The 18386-nt window shown below is 34.6% G+C and overlaps 1 protein-coding gene across 1 annotated transcript in view; it reads left to right on the top strand.

Moving 5' to 3' along the window:
• LOC149782986 (E3 ubiquitin-protein ligase RNF166-like) overlaps positions 1-18386 on the top strand; it is a 38578-nt gene that overhangs the window by 4654 nt on the left and 15538 nt on the right. Inside the window, exons 2-3 of the mRNA XM_089934546.1 lie at positions 5836-5992; positions 8459-8562. Of these exons, the coding sequence (XP_089790672.1) occupies positions 5836-5992; positions 8459-8562 (261 nt within the window). The remainder of the gene's footprint in view (positions 1-5835; positions 5993-8458; positions 8563-18386) is intronic.

Here is an 18386-nt window from a genome sequence, read left to right as displayed (position 1 = left end):
CTGAAGAAAATGATGCATGTACCCAAAAAAATTGCGGGGAGTGGGTGGGGTTAGGTAATAAATCCAGGTGCAAAAATACGTGCTTCATTGGCACAGTTACCATCTTAAATTGATGCATATTAAATGAGAAATACGCCATTAGTGAAAACAGAATGCATGTATAATATTGTACTTTATTCAGAGAAATACACAGAGATTTAAAGTATTCAGGTCTGAATTCAGTGGGAAAAAATAGCACAATCATGCAATGACTGATGAATGACATTTAGTTTTCAGTATGTCCAAAGTTGGTAAAAGTTTGTTTGCATTTTAAGCCGCTGTTGGTAGCATTTACTGCAAAAAGGAATCTTTCCCTGCACACTAAACATGTCCCAATCCTGTTGGAAAATGAAACAATCCATCAGATTCCATTGCTTTTATTTAAGTTTGGTACTGACCTCCTTTGAAGAAAGATTCTTTGTTTTTATTGAAGATTGTAGTCAGCTTTCTTTGATGTAGGGTGCATGCATTATTGAAGTCACTGCTAAAGGACATCTTCAGAGAATCAAACAAATGCCCATTTCTTATTGTGGTGGCAACATCAAATAATTGTATTGCATAATTGAGACTGATTTTTATTCCATTTGCTTAGTACAATTTCATAACAATTGGTGCTTCAAAGGTAATCTGTTTTCTTTGAAATTTCAGCAAACTATTTTATGTGGGTACATTTTTAAAAAAAAGGAATTGGCCGTCGTTTGGTCAGTTGTAGTTACTGTTCCTCCCTGCCTATTGAATAGACTAACAAGTAAGATCTTGTTTTGTTTTGTTTTTAAAAAAAGACATTTGTGGTAGCAGGGTAATGCTGCCTTCCACGCATGTGTCAGCATTTTTTAAAAGGGTCAACTGACGATAGAGATGCAGTTGTTTTGGTCTGATGACAAGGATTATTACAAAAAATGTGAGTGTTTTGAAGAATATAATTCTGAGTGAAAAGAAGGGGAATTTACTTATAGATAATGCGAAAATGCCTCACCTGTTTGATCACTGCTACCAGAAATGTCAACAACAAAAAAAGCTTATATCTCACAAAATACAGTACTCATGTTAGATGTCAACACAAGCGGATTATGATGTAACAATGCACTGTTAAGACTGTTTGTCAATATGGACAAAGAATTTGTTTATGTAACAGTGGATAAATTCCAGTACATTTTATATCGAGTTTATTGCTGCCTTTCATGGGGCCTCTGAATTTCTCCACTAAACAGCCAACAAAATCGCCAGATGGTATATTTTGCCACCAATAAGGAAAAAAAAATCGCAGTTTGCAAAATAGCCGAAGCCTTGCATGAATAAACTTTTTACACGTTATATTATTTTACTTTTTAAAAAGGAAAAAACTATTTTTTGTATAAAGAAAAAAGACATAAAAATTTTAGGAGCCACTCCACGATCATCTTGTATTATTTATTCGCAATCTCTTCTCCAAAATGATAATGAACTTTTTACTTTTTTTTCGTACTTTTAAGAAAGAATATTCTTATTTTCATGTAGGAAAAAAACGTATATGAAATTTCAGGAACCACACCATGACCATGTTGTATCCAAATATGTGTTATAATGGAGCATGCTATAGTAGGGTCACACTGTACAGCATTCAGTCAATGGAACAGACATCCACAAAATTAAGATCAACATCCAGATACTTTTTGGGCTGAAACCCACATCGCCTGTTCAAAATCTGCAGTTATTAATTTGACTTGATCCATCAATAAATGGCCCTGTAGTTGTTGTTGTTGTAGGATTTAGCGCCATTTTTCAGCACACGATAGGCTATACATGGCAGCCAGTATTAATGGTAGAGGAAGAACCTAGGAAAACCCCGGAAAGAACCACCAACCCACGAGAAGCTACTGGCAAGCTTTCTCACATACCCACATTGGATGAATCTGAGACTCGAACCCACGCAGACAGAGGTGAGATGACAGTGATCTGTAAAGGAGAGCACTTTAGACCACTCGGCCACTCTGGGCCCCTGGCGCTGTAGTAAGCCCTTCTCTTGCCCAACATCAAAGCAAAGAGAATAGGAACTTGTTTCAGATTTACCTCATCTGATGTAATAAAGGCGTGTATACTGAATAATTGATGGAGTGGTTTATGAACCTCCTTGAATGTGGCATCCACAAACCAATTCTTTGCTGTCTTAATCTGCATTGTTGCTTCAAGGCAAATATGTGTGTAATCCATCATTAACTTCAATGACTTCAGATAAAAAAATGTTTGTGGATGGCATGATTGACAATTTTGTAATCCAGATCCTCATGTTATCATTTGGCATTTAAGCCAAATGATCAGGAGCTGGCATTGAAACAGTATGTCCAAATGGAACATGTTAAAGTATGACTTCATCAACAATTCTGCATGCAGCTACAAATGGCTGTCTACGAGCCCGTTCATTAACATTCTGCACGGACAGTAGTCACAACATCTGCCCTGACCTTTGGTGAAGGTGCATTATCAGCAATTCCAACAGTGAAGATGTTGTCATGCTGGGTAACTCTTGCCTTGCCTTGCACCGGGCACTATTTCTTTTTGAACAACACCAGTATGCTACTCCTTTTTGTTTAGCTTTCTTTAGCAAAACATACGTATATCCAAGCAAATTAACTGTTAGTGCTCCTTTTCTCTCACTTGCACCATTCACCATCTTCCACATTGCTCATTATTCTACACCCATGCCATCAGCTTCTACCTCCATGCTGTGACTTTATTCCTCAATAACAGATTCTTGATAATTAACTGGTGCTTGTTATTCTACTGAAGGATCTTGAAGATCAGAATTGTTAGGTGCTGACATTTCCATAACAGATGGTTGATCTTCCATAGCAGATGGCTGAACATCCATACTTGATGTCAAACCTGGCAGCTGTAGAGTAAAATGTCCTCGATCCTGAGTAATAAAGAGTACAGAGAGTAATAATGATAATTTGCAACTGTGTCTGTTTGGGAATTTAAAGAATGCATGTGTTGTGATAGTTAACTCAGTTGAATTGTATACAGTTGTGAGCAAAAGTGTACACCCTAGACACAGAAGCAGTGGTAAAAAACATAACATAATCCAGAGCAGTGATTTGATTGGTCAGTTACAAAATGATAACAGTTTCATTCTGTGAAGGATAACTAGGTAGGCTCAACAGCAGACTAACTATTTGTTTTCTGCCAATCGGGGGTGGGGGTGGGGGGGCGGACAGTGTAGCTGTGGCATAATCCAGCTTGCTAGCTGAGCTGTATCATACAAACATAACTATTTAAAGGTGTCAAATAAATACATGAGTAATGATGAATATATTGATAAACTATGGATCCACACTCTTCATTCATACAGATTACTGACACAAAACTGGACATTGTTTAACGTAAAGCAATTTTTTATATCTCAGGCAGTTTATTTTTAGTATATTTTTATTGATCAAATTGATGCGCTAGATTTCATTACCCATTTACATACTTTGCCTTCACTCTGGTAGAAGCATATGTGCCTCTTTCTCTGCAAATCCTCAACTCATGAATGTATGAAAATATTGTTATACAACTTCTTCCACAGTTTTCAATGTATTCCTTTAGTATTCAGTAGTATCAAAGAACACTAATTGGTACTAGCAGTCATTCTTATATATATTAACTTTTTATATTTCTCAATATTTTGTTAGGGTGACCATTGATTCTGTATAGCCAGTTAATTATGTTAATTTGGACTTTGTTAGAGTCACAATTGATCCTGTACAGCCAGTTTATTATGTAGGCTTTGACTGCATGATCCCTTTGTTAGAGTCACCATTGATTCTATATGGCCAGTTAATTAACTTGGGCTTTGTTAGAGTCACAATTGATTCTATATGGCCAGTTAATTAACTTGGGCTTTGTTAGAGTTGCAATTGATCCTGTACAGCCAGTCAATTAGGTAGGTTTGGACTAGCTTTGTTAAAGTTGTCATTTATCCTCTACAGCCAGATAATTATGTGGATTTGGACTAGCTTTGTTAAAGTTGTCATTTATCCTCTACAGCCAGTTAATTATGTAGACTTTAACTACATAATGCCCAAGATAGAGTCACCAATGATACTTTATATCAAGTTAAACTAGTTAATTACTTGTCTGTGTATTTTTTTTAATTTTTTACATTGCTTTGACAATTTGAATCATATCACTACAGTGTGGCAGTTTACAGTGATGTCTATCACTTGGGCATTATGTCCCATCCAGTTACATTATCCTGTCACCAGGCCGACCAGTCCTAACATAAACCTCTTAATGCTGAGGGCCAAGTGAGGCAGCTGTTAGTACCATTTTTATAAGTCTTTGATATGACATAGCTGGGGTTTGAATCCAGGACCTCCTGTATCCAAAGCAGATGCTGTAACCACTTAGGCCACCGGAGCAGTCAATTAATTATGTAGGCTTGGACTACATAGCGCCTTTACAAGAGTCTTGAATCATGCTTGATTAGCTTGTGATTTCTGCATAACAAGTTACATATTGTCATTACAGCACTTACAAGGAAACATTCAGTTGTAAGAATAACCATTCTCTCATTGTATCTCACTTGGTTCCTCACTCTTTTAATTACTATTACTTTTGCTTTAAAATGAAAATTTAGCTGTTCATAAAGTGTTTGTAATTATTTCTGCATGAGATTGTATTCAGTTGTGTTTATTTCTGATTTATAATACTTTGTTATATGATGGAGAATGATAGGCAAATAAGTATACTTTATAGATACATGTACATTATATACATCTTGTTGAAAGATTGTTTATAATGTTTGAGCCCCTAGTCGTAAATATTTAGAGTACTGTGAAAATGTCAAATTAGTGAAACCTAGGGAGTAATGATGGCTTGCTGCCATGTATGTCCTATTGTTTGCATCAAACACTTACTTTCTTAGGAAAGTCAGAAATATATTTCAAGCTGTTACATTTCAATTAGCAAGTGGAAATATTCTCTTCACTAATTGTTATGTGTTATAAATTTTATTGTCTGATTCCCCATTAAGTAATGAATTACATTTTTTTTTTTTTAGCAGATCCTATGTATAACTCAGATATTTTCAAGAAATTTTGGTGATATTTAGTATCCTTACACTTTATCCATCTGTCTGCCCAGTCCCTAAGTCTCCTCCCAAATTGCTGGATGGAACTTCTCCAAGATTATTTTATAGGTTGTTCATGTAGTAACTCTCTGGTGTATAGTTTATAGGCCTTTCCCCTGGAGCCCCTTGAAGAGGTCAAAGGTCAAATATATAACAACTGCAATTACAGTGACATATTTAATACTTTTTTTACCAAGCTGTTCACATGCATGCAGTCATATCTAGAGGACATGTATTGTTTGTATAAATATGGGGTTATAATCCACAATAGTCCAGCATGACAAAAAGCACAGGGTTCTTATCCCCAAATCACAGTCCCTATCCTTGAGTCAGTCAAAAATAGCAAAAATTAAAGGGTTACTATTTCCAAGTCACAGTCCAGAATATCCAAAAGCATGGGGTTATTATTCAGCAGTCACAGTTCATTATGGCAAAAAGCATGGGAACTTGACGTTGCATTCCATTGAAGTAGCTAAAGTTTTTGCTACAGGAGCAGTTATTTCTGGGTAATTACAGCATTGTGCACTTTTAAAATGGTTGATTTGTAGAGATTGATTTCTACAATAAATTGGTGCAAGGGACTAGAGAAAGTGTCTGTTTAAGATGGGTGATTGCTTAATATAGAAGTGACCTTTGAGGTGAGTTTTACTTAATAATGTGTTGTATAGTAATCATAAGAAGACCATGCATTCTTTTTTTTCCAGATATTGTAAGGCATGTTTGGAGGAATATGCTGAAGTAAGTGATCCAAAATGTGCTGAGTGTCGAGAAGAATTTAATCCAAGGGAAATCACTCCTGCACAAGAATTAATGATCAAAATGAAAGAAACAACCACAGTGTGCTCATGGTGTGAACAACAGGTATTAGGCTGTTGCATTTTAATTATAATGTCTTCTACTAGGGCAAAAACCTAAAAGCAAGTTGATGACTTTTCCCACGTGTAGCTCTGCCAGACAAATAAAAATCGGTGCCAGGCACGTAAAATGTTATGCAGGTAGTTTTAAATGAAGAAAAGATAAAAACATTCAGATTTAAATTTCTCAGCATCAACCTTGCCAGGCTAATAGGTCGGGATTAGTATGGTCATGGATCCCATTACATTGGCAAAAAAAGTATTATTTTATGATTACTGATTTATATTTAGTCTAATTCTTGCATCACGAGAACCAATTATGATGTTCTTTTGTATCTTTAAATACTGAATTTTGTGTGCACTGTAAGGACACAGCCTTATTCGAATATACCTCGGTAGAAGACAGACAGTTATAAGGCAGATCCCATTTATGGCATCCTTGAAAAGCATTATAAATAGGGAACACTAGAATGCATCCATAAGGAAATGTTTCAGAAATAGAGAAAAACCTTGAAAAATGGTTTTCTAATGATGTTCATGAATTTAATTAACATTTTGCTGTGGTGTCTCTCCATCCCCATCACATGCAAATTTGTAAGTTACATGCTTTAAGCTGTCAAAATGTGTTAGCTGTTAATATCATCATAGGAGCTTGTGCACTTACTTTCAAGAATAAAGCCGTCTAGTTGTATTACTTGTTCAAATAATTAAATAGTATATTTATTAAGCTGATAATGAATGACAATGGATACTCATCTGTGCTACAACACTTGAGTACCATATTTTTCATGAAAAATTTTAAGGGGAGAGACAGAAAAGCAACTGTCAAAACCTTAGATGGAGCATCATCAAAGGCAAGTAGGACCCACAAAAAGGTGCAGATTTTGCAAGAATATTCTGTTTCTTTATTGTTTATTTATTTTCATATGACTATCAAAGCCCATCTTTGTACTAAATTATTTGTGGCAACTCTGACATCCAGAGGTTTTATCTGTGCATTTCTTCACATAATCTCAAGCGTTGCTGAGTTTATTATAACTTGTAAGTCCTCATGCATTTGACACATCAGTACTTAACAAACTCCTCATGACTTGCAACAGACTCACTCTTTCTAGACACCGCTCCATTGGCCTAGTGGTTAGAGCGTCCCCCTCGGAAGTGGGAGGTCATGGGTTTGATCCCCGGCCGAGTCATACCAAAGACTTACAAAAATGGTATTAACAGCTGCCTCGCTAGGCGCTCAGCATTAAGAGGTTAGTGTTAGGACTGGTCGGCCTGGTGTCAGGATAATGTGACTGGGTGGGACATCATGCTTCATGTCTGTGGCATGATGCTCCAGTGCTAGACATCACTGTAAACTGCCACACTGCAGACATTGTAGCGATATGACTGAAAAATTGTTAAAGCTACGTTAAAAATCCTAATCACATACACACAAACTCTTTCTAGTGACTCGATCCTTTAAAAAGTTAAAAATAAAAACAAAGGAGAACCCTTCAAAGTCCCCAAATTTGTATATGGATGGTGGAGAAATAGTGCCAATAAATATTATTGTAAATCCACTGAAAATTGTTTATAAGTGTTTTTCACAGGTTTTGTTTTTTCCTCAAATTTTGAAACAGGTCATATAGTCCATACCTTACCTAAAACTTGTCCCCAGCATTTCACATCCACCTTGGAATAAATATTTCAGTAAATATAATTTACCTATTTTTGGCTTGATTTTCTAATAAATGGAGATAAGTGGATGTATGTTTTGTAATAATGAATAGTATTATAAATGATTTGCAAAGTACTTAGGCATGATGAAAAACAATGCTTTTTTATGCTGTATTCTTCTGGTTTTACTCAGATTGATTAATTTGTTCTTAAGTGTTTGAAAAATGTAATTCACTTCTTAGTTGGCATGTAATCCCACCTGCAACATTGCTATCTCTCATGTAAACATTACTTAATTTTTTGTAATAACTTGAATTTACTTGAAAAATTATGTGGGTATGTTTCATGAGGAAAAAGTTTTAAGTTTTACACAGAAGGTGTAAAAACAAACATCCCCATCACATGTACAGTATGTATATACCGGTAGTCAAAGAAGTGACCTTTGATCGCTGATGAGAACTCTCCACTTTGAAAGCACATTTTCTCACCAAGCCCATGGAGCGCCCATTTTTTTTTACTGATATGACCCATAAAGTTACAGGTAAATACATAAAGTATGTATGGTATAGAAAGTTACAGTGTTCTAATAGGATTTAGCATACATCCCCTCCCTCCAAGAAATAGTAGCATACTGGTATTAATCGAAATTAAATTAGTAATTTTTTATTTTTTTTCACAGAGTATAGTCTAATATTTATGAGATTCATTTGTTTGGAGTTAATTGTGTACATCAGAATTCCATGCAATAGAATTTCAAAATAGTTCTTGGCCCAGATAACCTTGGTCATTACATGGTTTTTTAAATATTTTTCAGATGTTGATATCCAAGTTACGTAATCATCTTGCAAAATGTAGCAAAGCAGACCGTTCAATTCCAAAATTTAAGCCAATTGGAGAAACATCTCAGTGCATACCAGCGTAAGTTTCTAACAGTGGAAATCAGTTTCATTCTGTGTTATGAAAATTATTTTTTTCTCGCTTGTGAATTGTGAGACAGTATTCACTTTTCCACTAGCGTCAGCAATATTATCAGTGACTAAAAGTATACTTTGGAACTGACCCAAATATTATTCGTTTTGTTTTTCAAAGTGTTTTCTTTCTTCTTTCTATTCTGCTATAAACGTGTGTGACTGTTCTGAAATGTATCCGAATGTTACCCTTTCTGTATGCCTGTTGAAGTGCAGTTGCATAATATTAACAAATTAGTTAAAGAATTTCATACTTCGCATTATATACTTTTAAGTTTTCCATTCTTCAAAATGCAATCACTTGGATTAATACTGGTATTTTGCTATATTAAAAAGAACTTAAGAAAATAAAGGTTAATTTTGGTGATTGGAAGTAACATTTAACTACACTAACAAATATTATTTAGTCATGATTTTAATTCTTATTGGAAATTAATTAAGCTAATTAATTTTAATTTTTTGATTGATGAATCTGTTCATAACATATCTCACAATAAATTTTTCTACTGTATCTATATAGTAATATTTAGATACATTTCACAATTGACATATATAGATTGAGCTGTTTACAGGCATTCAGACAAAGTAATATTCCGACATACTTCAAACTAGTCACTCACAGATTGAGCTTTTTATAGACATTGAGACAGTAATACAGTACAGCTAACGCATATTTACGGAACCCCTTGCATCATGGTGGTGAACGCAATTCCTCTACTTTTGCTCTGCGATAATACTCCACAAGAGTGTAATAAAATAGATACAAATCACCATCACACCTAGATTGACATTTGAACAGCCAATCAGTGAAGACCACCCATGGAAAGACCAGTATGTCATGAGTGACTAACAATCAAATGCCATTTCATCAGTCAGTTTTCTTCAATCATGTATACTTACAATAGAAATAAATTTTAAAAGTCTTGTATATTTCAGACATTTAGAAAACTTACCAACTGACTTGAGAGACCCACCTTGTTGAACTTTTCTTGAGCAGTGTAAATTTATCCTACTGTTTAAATAATTGGACAATTAAATTCCAGATAGAGCCTCTGTTTAAAAATGCAAGCAACAAAAAAAGAAAACACTGAATTTACACTTAAATGTGAACCTGTGTAGTCCTTAAGCAATAATGGCTAAATTACTAGACTGAATATACATGTATATATCAACTAGTTAAATTCTGAATGCATGTGTACTGTAAAAAAAACTGGCTTTTAATTTTATAGGACTATATTATTATTTCCTGCTGTGGTATTTTTAAATATTTTATTAATCACAAGATAAGTTTGTTTCAAGTTAAGCAAGGAATGGCATATTGTCATTTTTTATACCACAAATCAGAATAAGACAATAATTTTCAGGCATTTACTTTGCCCCCTTACAGAAAATTGAAATGGTCTCTCTCTAATAAAGACTTGGCTTCAGCAGATGTTCAGCAGAAATCAAGGCAGTGACTATTGTAAACACTGTTATAAAATGTTAGCACCAGAAGATGTCAATTTCATCTTGGGAAAGGTGCATTTCTATACACATATGAGTGTGTGTGTGTGTGTGTCTTAGTGCATTGCACTTAAACACATAGTTAAAATTAAGGTCCATTCATTAACAATGGAAGTTTTACTGATTAACATTTGAATAGTCAATGAATGATGACCACTCTAGGAAAGACCAAGATGTCATGCATGATTTACAATAAAATACCAATTAAGGAATCAATTGATCTTTATTTCTATCAAATATATTGGGACAATATAAAAAAATAAAGTAAAAAAGTCTTATGTATTCTGTATATTTAGAGATGGTTGATCGACTTCTTTTGCAATATATTTACACTTTTACTTTATGCAAAGAAATCTAAGAAATTTGCATGCTGACTTGACAAGAGGCACATTGTATTGATGTTCTCTTGAACAGTGTCAATTTTTCTTGTGGGTTAAACATGAAAAATAATCCTCAAAATTTAGAGGATTAAATTTTAGTTAACAGCCACTTTTGTTGTTTTTATTTTACCCCCCCCCCCCAAACAAATTCTTAATTTACAAATCATGTAATGGCCTATTGACGAGGCTAAATATACATACATATTCAGTTTTAACTATACATGTAATATACATACTTATTCAGTTTTAACTATACATGTAATATACATACCTGTTCAGTTTTAATTATACATGTAATATACTTATTCAGTTTCAACTGTACATGTAATATACATACTTATTCAGTTTTAACTATACATGTAATATACATACTTATTCAGTTTTAACTGTACATGTAATATACATACTTATTCAGTTTTAACTATACATGTAATATACATACTTATTCAGTTTTAACTATACATGTAATATACATACCTGTTCAGTTTTAACTATACATATAACATACTTATTCAGTTTCAACTGTACATGTAATATACATACTTATTCAGTTTTAACTATACATGTAATATACATACTTATTCATTTTTAACTATACATGTAATATACATACTTATTCAGTTTTAACTATACATGTAATATACATACTTATTCAGTTTTAACTATACATGTAATATACATACTTATTCAGTTTTAACTATACATGTAATATACATACCTGTTCAGTTTTAACTATACATATAACATACTTATTCAGTTTCAACTGTACATGTAATATACATACTTATTCAGTTTTAACTGTACATGTGATATACATACTTATTCAAATTAAACTATACATGTAACATACATACTCATTCAATTTTAATGATACTTGTACTGCAAGGCCATTTAATTTATGGCCAGATTGTTCTTTCTGACTGGGATATTTTTTGCTATTTCATTCATCACAAGGTAAATTTATTTCAAAAAGGAAAAGGAATGGCATGGTGTCCAATTTATAATACAGAGCTCAAGTTTAGTAACCCTTCTATTATCGTGTGAAATAGTACAGTTATTACTGAGAACTTGGCAGGGCCGGATTGGGCCTTCCCCCGAAAATATGTACGCACGTACAGTCACTTGTCACTTGAAATTTGACCATAATTTTATTCTTACACGTGTTTATTGGGTATTATGCATACTTTGAGTAAATAGACACAGACTTTTGATTTTGGTACCCTTTCAAGGAAAGTGGGGCCTTTTGAAGTTTTGGAACACCACTACCACCACCACTCCTCCCCCATCCAACACTTGACCTGATCTGGCCCTGCTTATGCATGGGATAATTATCAGAACTTGGGCAATATTGTCTAACATCAGTAAAGTAATATATGATTTTGTTGTAAAATGTTTGACGTCTATTGTTCATTATCCATTCTTTTCACTGTAGGGAGTGCAATATTACTGAATTTCATATGATACTTAGCAAAGTGTATTGCACGAACTGCAACAGAAATAAGGAAATTAATGCATGAGAACAATTCAGTAATGTAGTATTATTAATTTTTTTTGGAAAAAGATTCTTTGCACTAAATGTACTTAAAAGAGATCCATTATTACTTTGTTACGTTTTTGTTTTGTTTTAAGTGTAGTATTCTGTAATATGCAGTAGAAAGCGCTAAACCAATCTGAGATAAATGTAGAGACCAAACTTGGCATTACTGCTAATGATAGGTCTTTTATTTGTGTAAATTCATTACATCATGTTACAGAAATATAAATTTAACAGCCATCATTTTATTGAGAGAGATGAAGAATCAATCCCATGTCTGCCACTTGATCCATTTTAACTGAAAAGCAGTATACCAAATACAGAAATCATCTAAATGCTATTTAAAGAAATTGGTTTGCATGTTTTATGTCTTTTGTCTTAATAGCCAAACACTCCAATAGTCACAATCTGGAAACTGCATTGAAATGATTAAATGTCTTGGATCTATAGTACGATTAGGTTATTGACACGTAATTTCCATATGACTGATATGTTGCAAGAACAAACAGATAATAGGACACATATGGATACAACCATACACAATGCTTTAAATTCATTGAACATTTAAGATTTGAAAGTTGTCCACATTATTATTCATTTCAACAATACAATGAGGTCATTAATTAGGAGCAATTACCAATCTTCTGCTGTTAATGAGGGGACCATAATTTGAGGTGTAAAGTACAATGCACTAAGTCAGATGGCTTCGTGTTTCAAATGTACATTTCCCATGCTTAAATTGACATTGTCTTTTGATGCTAAAATTGTATAACAGTGTTTACAGTGGTCACTATTTCTGCAGAACATTTGCTAAAGCCAATTGTTTATTAGGGAGAGACCATTTAAGTTTCCAAAGGTTTATATTATTTGAAACAAATTTGTCTTGTGATGAGTAAAAGAACTAAAAAAATACCCCAGTTGGAAAGAAAAATAAATTAAGTTGCCAGTCCCATACAGTTTAAATGCTTTCAGAATTGAACTAAAGTTTGTTGCTTTGTACATATATATTCAGCCTCGTGACTGGTCATTTCTTTTCAAGGACAAAACACGTGGTTTGCATTTAAGTGTAATTTCAGTGTTTTCAGTTTTATTGCAGTTTATAATTTTTAACAGTTGTTGTTATAGGGTTTAACGCCATTTTTCAGCACAAGATAGGCCATACATGGTGGCCAGTATAAATGGTGGAGGAAGAACCCGGAAAAACTCCAGAAAGAACCAGCGACCCTCAAGAAGCTACTGGCAAGCTTTCTCACATATACACATTGGCCGAACCCGAGACTCGAACCCACACAAAGGTGAGATGGCAGTGATCCATAATGGTGAGCGTTTTAGACCACTGGGCCACTCAGGGCCCCCTATTTTAACAGAAGTGGCTGTCATCAGGAATTTAAATGTACATACCTCAGATGATTACTTTTCATGTTTAAACAGTAGGATAAGTTTGCTCTGTTCAAGAGAAAATCAACAAGGTCTCATCAAGTCATTGCATATGTGTTTTCAGATTTCTTTGAATAAAGTAAAAGCGTAAACTTATTTCAAAAGGTGTCAATCAGGTTTTTTTATGAATTAAAAAACTACAGTAGTATTAGTACAGTTTTCGAGTCATTGCGACTATGTCAATATTATCAAAAAAATTTTTGGGTATCGTATCTTTTACATTATCTTCATACAAACGAGGAGTGTGATTTAAATTTTTAACATAGCTTCAACAATTTTCCAGTATTATCGCTATAATAATTGCAATGCCAGTAGCTGGTAAAGGAAAGTAACATTTCCATTGGTCAGAATGTTACCATGTGATCAAAATGAACTGCATTTATTTCTGTATGAACTGTAAGGAAAACTACTTTTCTAAGAATACCCACTTCTATAAATAGAATCACATGTACAGCATAAGATAAACACTGCCAGTGAAGGCAGACACGAAGTAAGCATTAAAGGAAAAGAACATTCTAACAATTTAAAACAAAAAAAACATAATTGAATACATTTGGCTTCCATTGGTTGAAGGACTTGTATTATGATGACCTTATTACGATCAAGCAGGACAATCCCAAGTACTATTAATAGCTACATAACAAAAAAAAACAAACATGTATTACTACGCTCAATTAAGATTTCTGTTTTTTAATGATGCAAACAAAATAACAATAAATAATTGAAATTTCAGTTATAAGAGTTTTACGTTTTTTTCTGAGTTTATCGTGGTATAAACTGTCAGTTGCCGACTCACACAGCTTACATAACACCTTTCGGGCATTATTTGCTGTGTGCGTCAGCAACTGACAGTTTATACCACAATAAACTCAGAAAAAAACAATGTTAAACTCTTAAATGTCTGCAGTGTGGCAGTTTAATGTGATGTCTGATACTGGGGCATCATGCTGCAGACATGTTGCATGATGTCCCACCCAGTCACATTATCCTGACACCAGGCCCACCAGTCCTTACACAAACCTCTTAATGCTGAGTGCCTAGCAAGGCAGCTGCTAGCACCATTTTTGTAAGTCTTTTGTATGATTCAGCTGGGGTTCTTTCTCTCTCTGAACCTTTAAATAGCATGCTTACATGGGTCATACGGTAAACCACACCCATTTGCTAGAGATCATGCCTACTTTGTGGTAGTCATCTTCCACGATTCTATGCGAAAGCATGGTGTGCAGAGCATTTGTCTGTGAGTCCCCAGAGCAGCTCCAGCAGGACTTGCCGAGAGATAATGTTATGTTTTTTATCTTAATCTTCTCCACTCTGTCTCCACCCACAACACTATGTGTGGAGTTCTGAAAATACATGTGAGCTGTACTGTATTCAGATATTCTTCAAATTAATCACACACAGACTGAACTTTTTAAAGACATTCAGACTTAGTAATATTCAGATATGCTTAACAATACCTGGACTCCCATTTTCAAACAGAGATGTTCATCCCTTCCAACTGTAAAGTGTGTAATTGGTAAATCCAGTTACAAAAGCTATATCTTCCAATTAATATTGCTACTAGAGAGTGTTCTATCAGATTAGAAGATTTATAATATCTGACAAAGAATAAAGTTTTTATTGTGTTCAGATAGGTTCAAGTGTATAAACACTTAGGTAGTAGCAAATACATGGCTTGTTAGTGTTCTGAAACTGGAATGTTCAGTTTTCTCTTTCTAATAGTGTTCACATCTCTTCTAATCACTGTAGTTGTGGAGGAGTTGGATAATCACTTCCATTGAGATTCATCGTGCTCTCATTGATTTTGGTATCTGTCCTTTCAGTCATTACTTGTATACCTCCAGATCCTTTTGGTCATCACTTTCTAACAACTAATATTTAATCAGAAGTAGAATACACCACCACATCCATTCAGTTTTCACTTACTAACAATATTTAATTGGAAGTAAAATATGCCTCCATATTCTTTCACTCATCTTCTTCTGATAATTATTATTTAATTAAAAGGTAAGTATGCCTCCACATTCTTTCAATCATCACTTTCTAGCAGGTAATATTCTGATATACTTCCGACTAGGCACACATAGATTAAGCTATTTACTGGCATTCAGAGATAGTAATATTCTGACTAGTTACACAGGGATTGAGCTCATTAAAGACATTCATAGTAACATTCTGACTAGTCACACAGGGATTGAGCTCATTAAAGACATCCATAGTAACATTTTGACTAGTCACGCAGGGATTGAGCTCATTAAAGACATTCACAGTAACATTTTGACTAGTCACGCAGGGATTGAGCTCATCAAAGACATTCACAGTAACATTCTGACTAGTCACACAGGGATTGAGCTCATTAAAGACATTCATAGTAAAATTCTAACTAGTCACGCAGGGATTGAGCTCATTAAAGACATTCATAGTAACATTCCGACTAGTCACGCAGGGATTGAGCTCATTAAAGACATTCACAGTAACATTCTGACTAGTCACGCAGGGATTGAGCTCATTAAAGACATCCATAGTAACATTTTGACTAGTCACGCAGGGATTGAGCTCATTAAAGACTTTCACAGTAACATTCTGACTAGTCACACAGGGATTCAGCTCATTAAAGACATTCATAGTAAAATTCTAACTAGTCACGCAGGGATTGAGCTCATTAAAGACATTCATAGTAACATTACGACTAGTCACGCAGGGATTGAGCTCATTAAAGACATTCATAGTAACATTACGACTAGTCACGCAGGGATTGAGCTCATTAAAGACATTCATAGTAACATTCTGACTAGTCACGCAGGGATTGAGCTCATTAAAGACATTCACAGTAACATTCTGACTAGTCACGCAGGGATTGAGCTCATTAAAGACATTCACAGTAACATTCTGACTAGTCACGCAGGGATTGAGCTCATTAAAGACATCCGTAGTAACATTCTGGCTAGTCACACAGGGATTGAGCTCATTAAAGACATTCATAGTTACATTTTGGCTGGTTACACAGGGATTGAGCTCATTAAAGACATTCATAGTAACATTCTGACTAGTCACGCAGGGATTGAGCTCATTAAAGACATCCATAGTAACATTCTGGCTAGTCACACAGGGATTGAGCTCATTAAAGACATCCATAGTAACATTCTGGCTAGTCACACAGGGATTGAGCTCATTAAAGACATCCATAGTAACATTCTGGCTAGTCACACAGGGATTGAGCTCATTAAAGACATTCATAGTAACATTCTGGCTGGTTACACAGGGATTGAGCTCATTAAAGACATTCATAGTAACATTCTGACTAGTCACGCAGGGATTGAGCTCATTAAAGACATCCATAGTAACATTCTGACTAGTCACACAGGGATTGACCTCATTAAAGACATTCATAGTAACATTCTGGCTGGTTACACAGGGATTGAGCTCATTAAAGACATTCATAGTAACATTTTGACTAGTCACACAGGGATTGAACTCATTAAAGACATTCATAGTAACATTCTGGCTAGTCACACAGGGATTGAACTCATTAAAGATATTCATAGCAACATTCTAACTAGTCACACAGGGATTGAGCTCATTAAAGACATTCATAGTAACATTCTGACTAGTCTCACAGGATTCAGCTCATTAAAGGCATAGTAACATTCTGACTAGTCACACAGGATTGAGCTCATTAAAGACATTCATAGTAATGTTCTGACTAGTCACACAGGATTCAGCTCTTTAAAGACATTCATAGTAACATTCTGACTAGTCACACAGGAATTCAGCTCATTAAAGACTTTCATAGTAACATTCCAACTAGTCACACAGGGATTTAGCTCATTAAAGACATTCATAGTAACATTCCGACTAGTCACACATGGATTCAGCTCATTAAAGACATTCATAGTAACATTCTGACTAGTCACACAGGGATTCAGCTCATTAAAGACATTCATAGTAACATTCTAACTAGTCACACAGGGATTCAGCTCATTAAAGACATTCATAGTAACATTCTGACTAGTCTCACAGGATTCAGCTCATTAAAGATATTCATAGTAACATTCTAACTAGTCATGCAGGGATTGAGCTCATTAAAGACATTCATAGTAACATTCCGACTAGTCACGCAGGGATTGAGCTCATTAAAGACATTCACAGTAACATTCTGACTAGTCACACAGGGATTGAGCTCATTAAAGACATTCATAGTAACATTTTGACTAGTCACACAGGGATTGAACTCATTAAAGACATTCATAGTAACATTCTGACTAGTCACACAGGGATTGAGCTTATTAAAGATATTCATAGTAACATACCGACTAGTCACACAGGGATTGAGCTCATTAAAACATTCATAGTAACATTCTGACTAGTCACACAGGGATTGAGCTCATTAAAACATTCATAGTAACATTCTGACTAGTCACACAGGGATTGAACTCATTAAAGACATTCATAGCAACATTCTAACTAGTCACACAGGGATTGAGCTCATTAAAGACATTCATAGTAACATTCTGACTAGTCTCACAGGATTCAGCTCATTAAAGACATAGTAACATTCTGACTAGTCACACAGGATTGAGCTCATTAAAGACATTCATAGTAACGTTCTGCCTAGTCACACAGGATTCAGCTCTTTAAAGACATTCATAGTAACATTCTGACTAGTCACACAGGGATTCAGCTCATTAAAGACTTTCATAGTAACATTCCGACTAGTCACACAGGGATTTAGCTCATTAAAGACATTCATAGTAACATTCTAACTAGTCACACAGGGATTCATCTCATTAAAGACATTCATAGTAACATTCTAACTAGTCACACAGGGATTTAGCTCATTAAAGACATTCATAGTAACATTCCGACTAGTCACACATGGATTGAGCTCATTAAAGACATTCATAGTAACATTCTGACTAG

This window comes from Sinohyriopsis cumingii, chromosome 15 (assembly GCF_028554795.1).
Source record: "Sinohyriopsis cumingii isolate HCF-2022 chromosome 15, ASM2855479v2, whole genome shotgun sequence".
Lineage (NCBI taxonomy): Eukaryota > Metazoa > Mollusca > Bivalvia > Unionida > Unionidae > Sinohyriopsis > Sinohyriopsis cumingii.
This window is presented reverse-complemented; position numbering and strand designations above follow the sequence as displayed.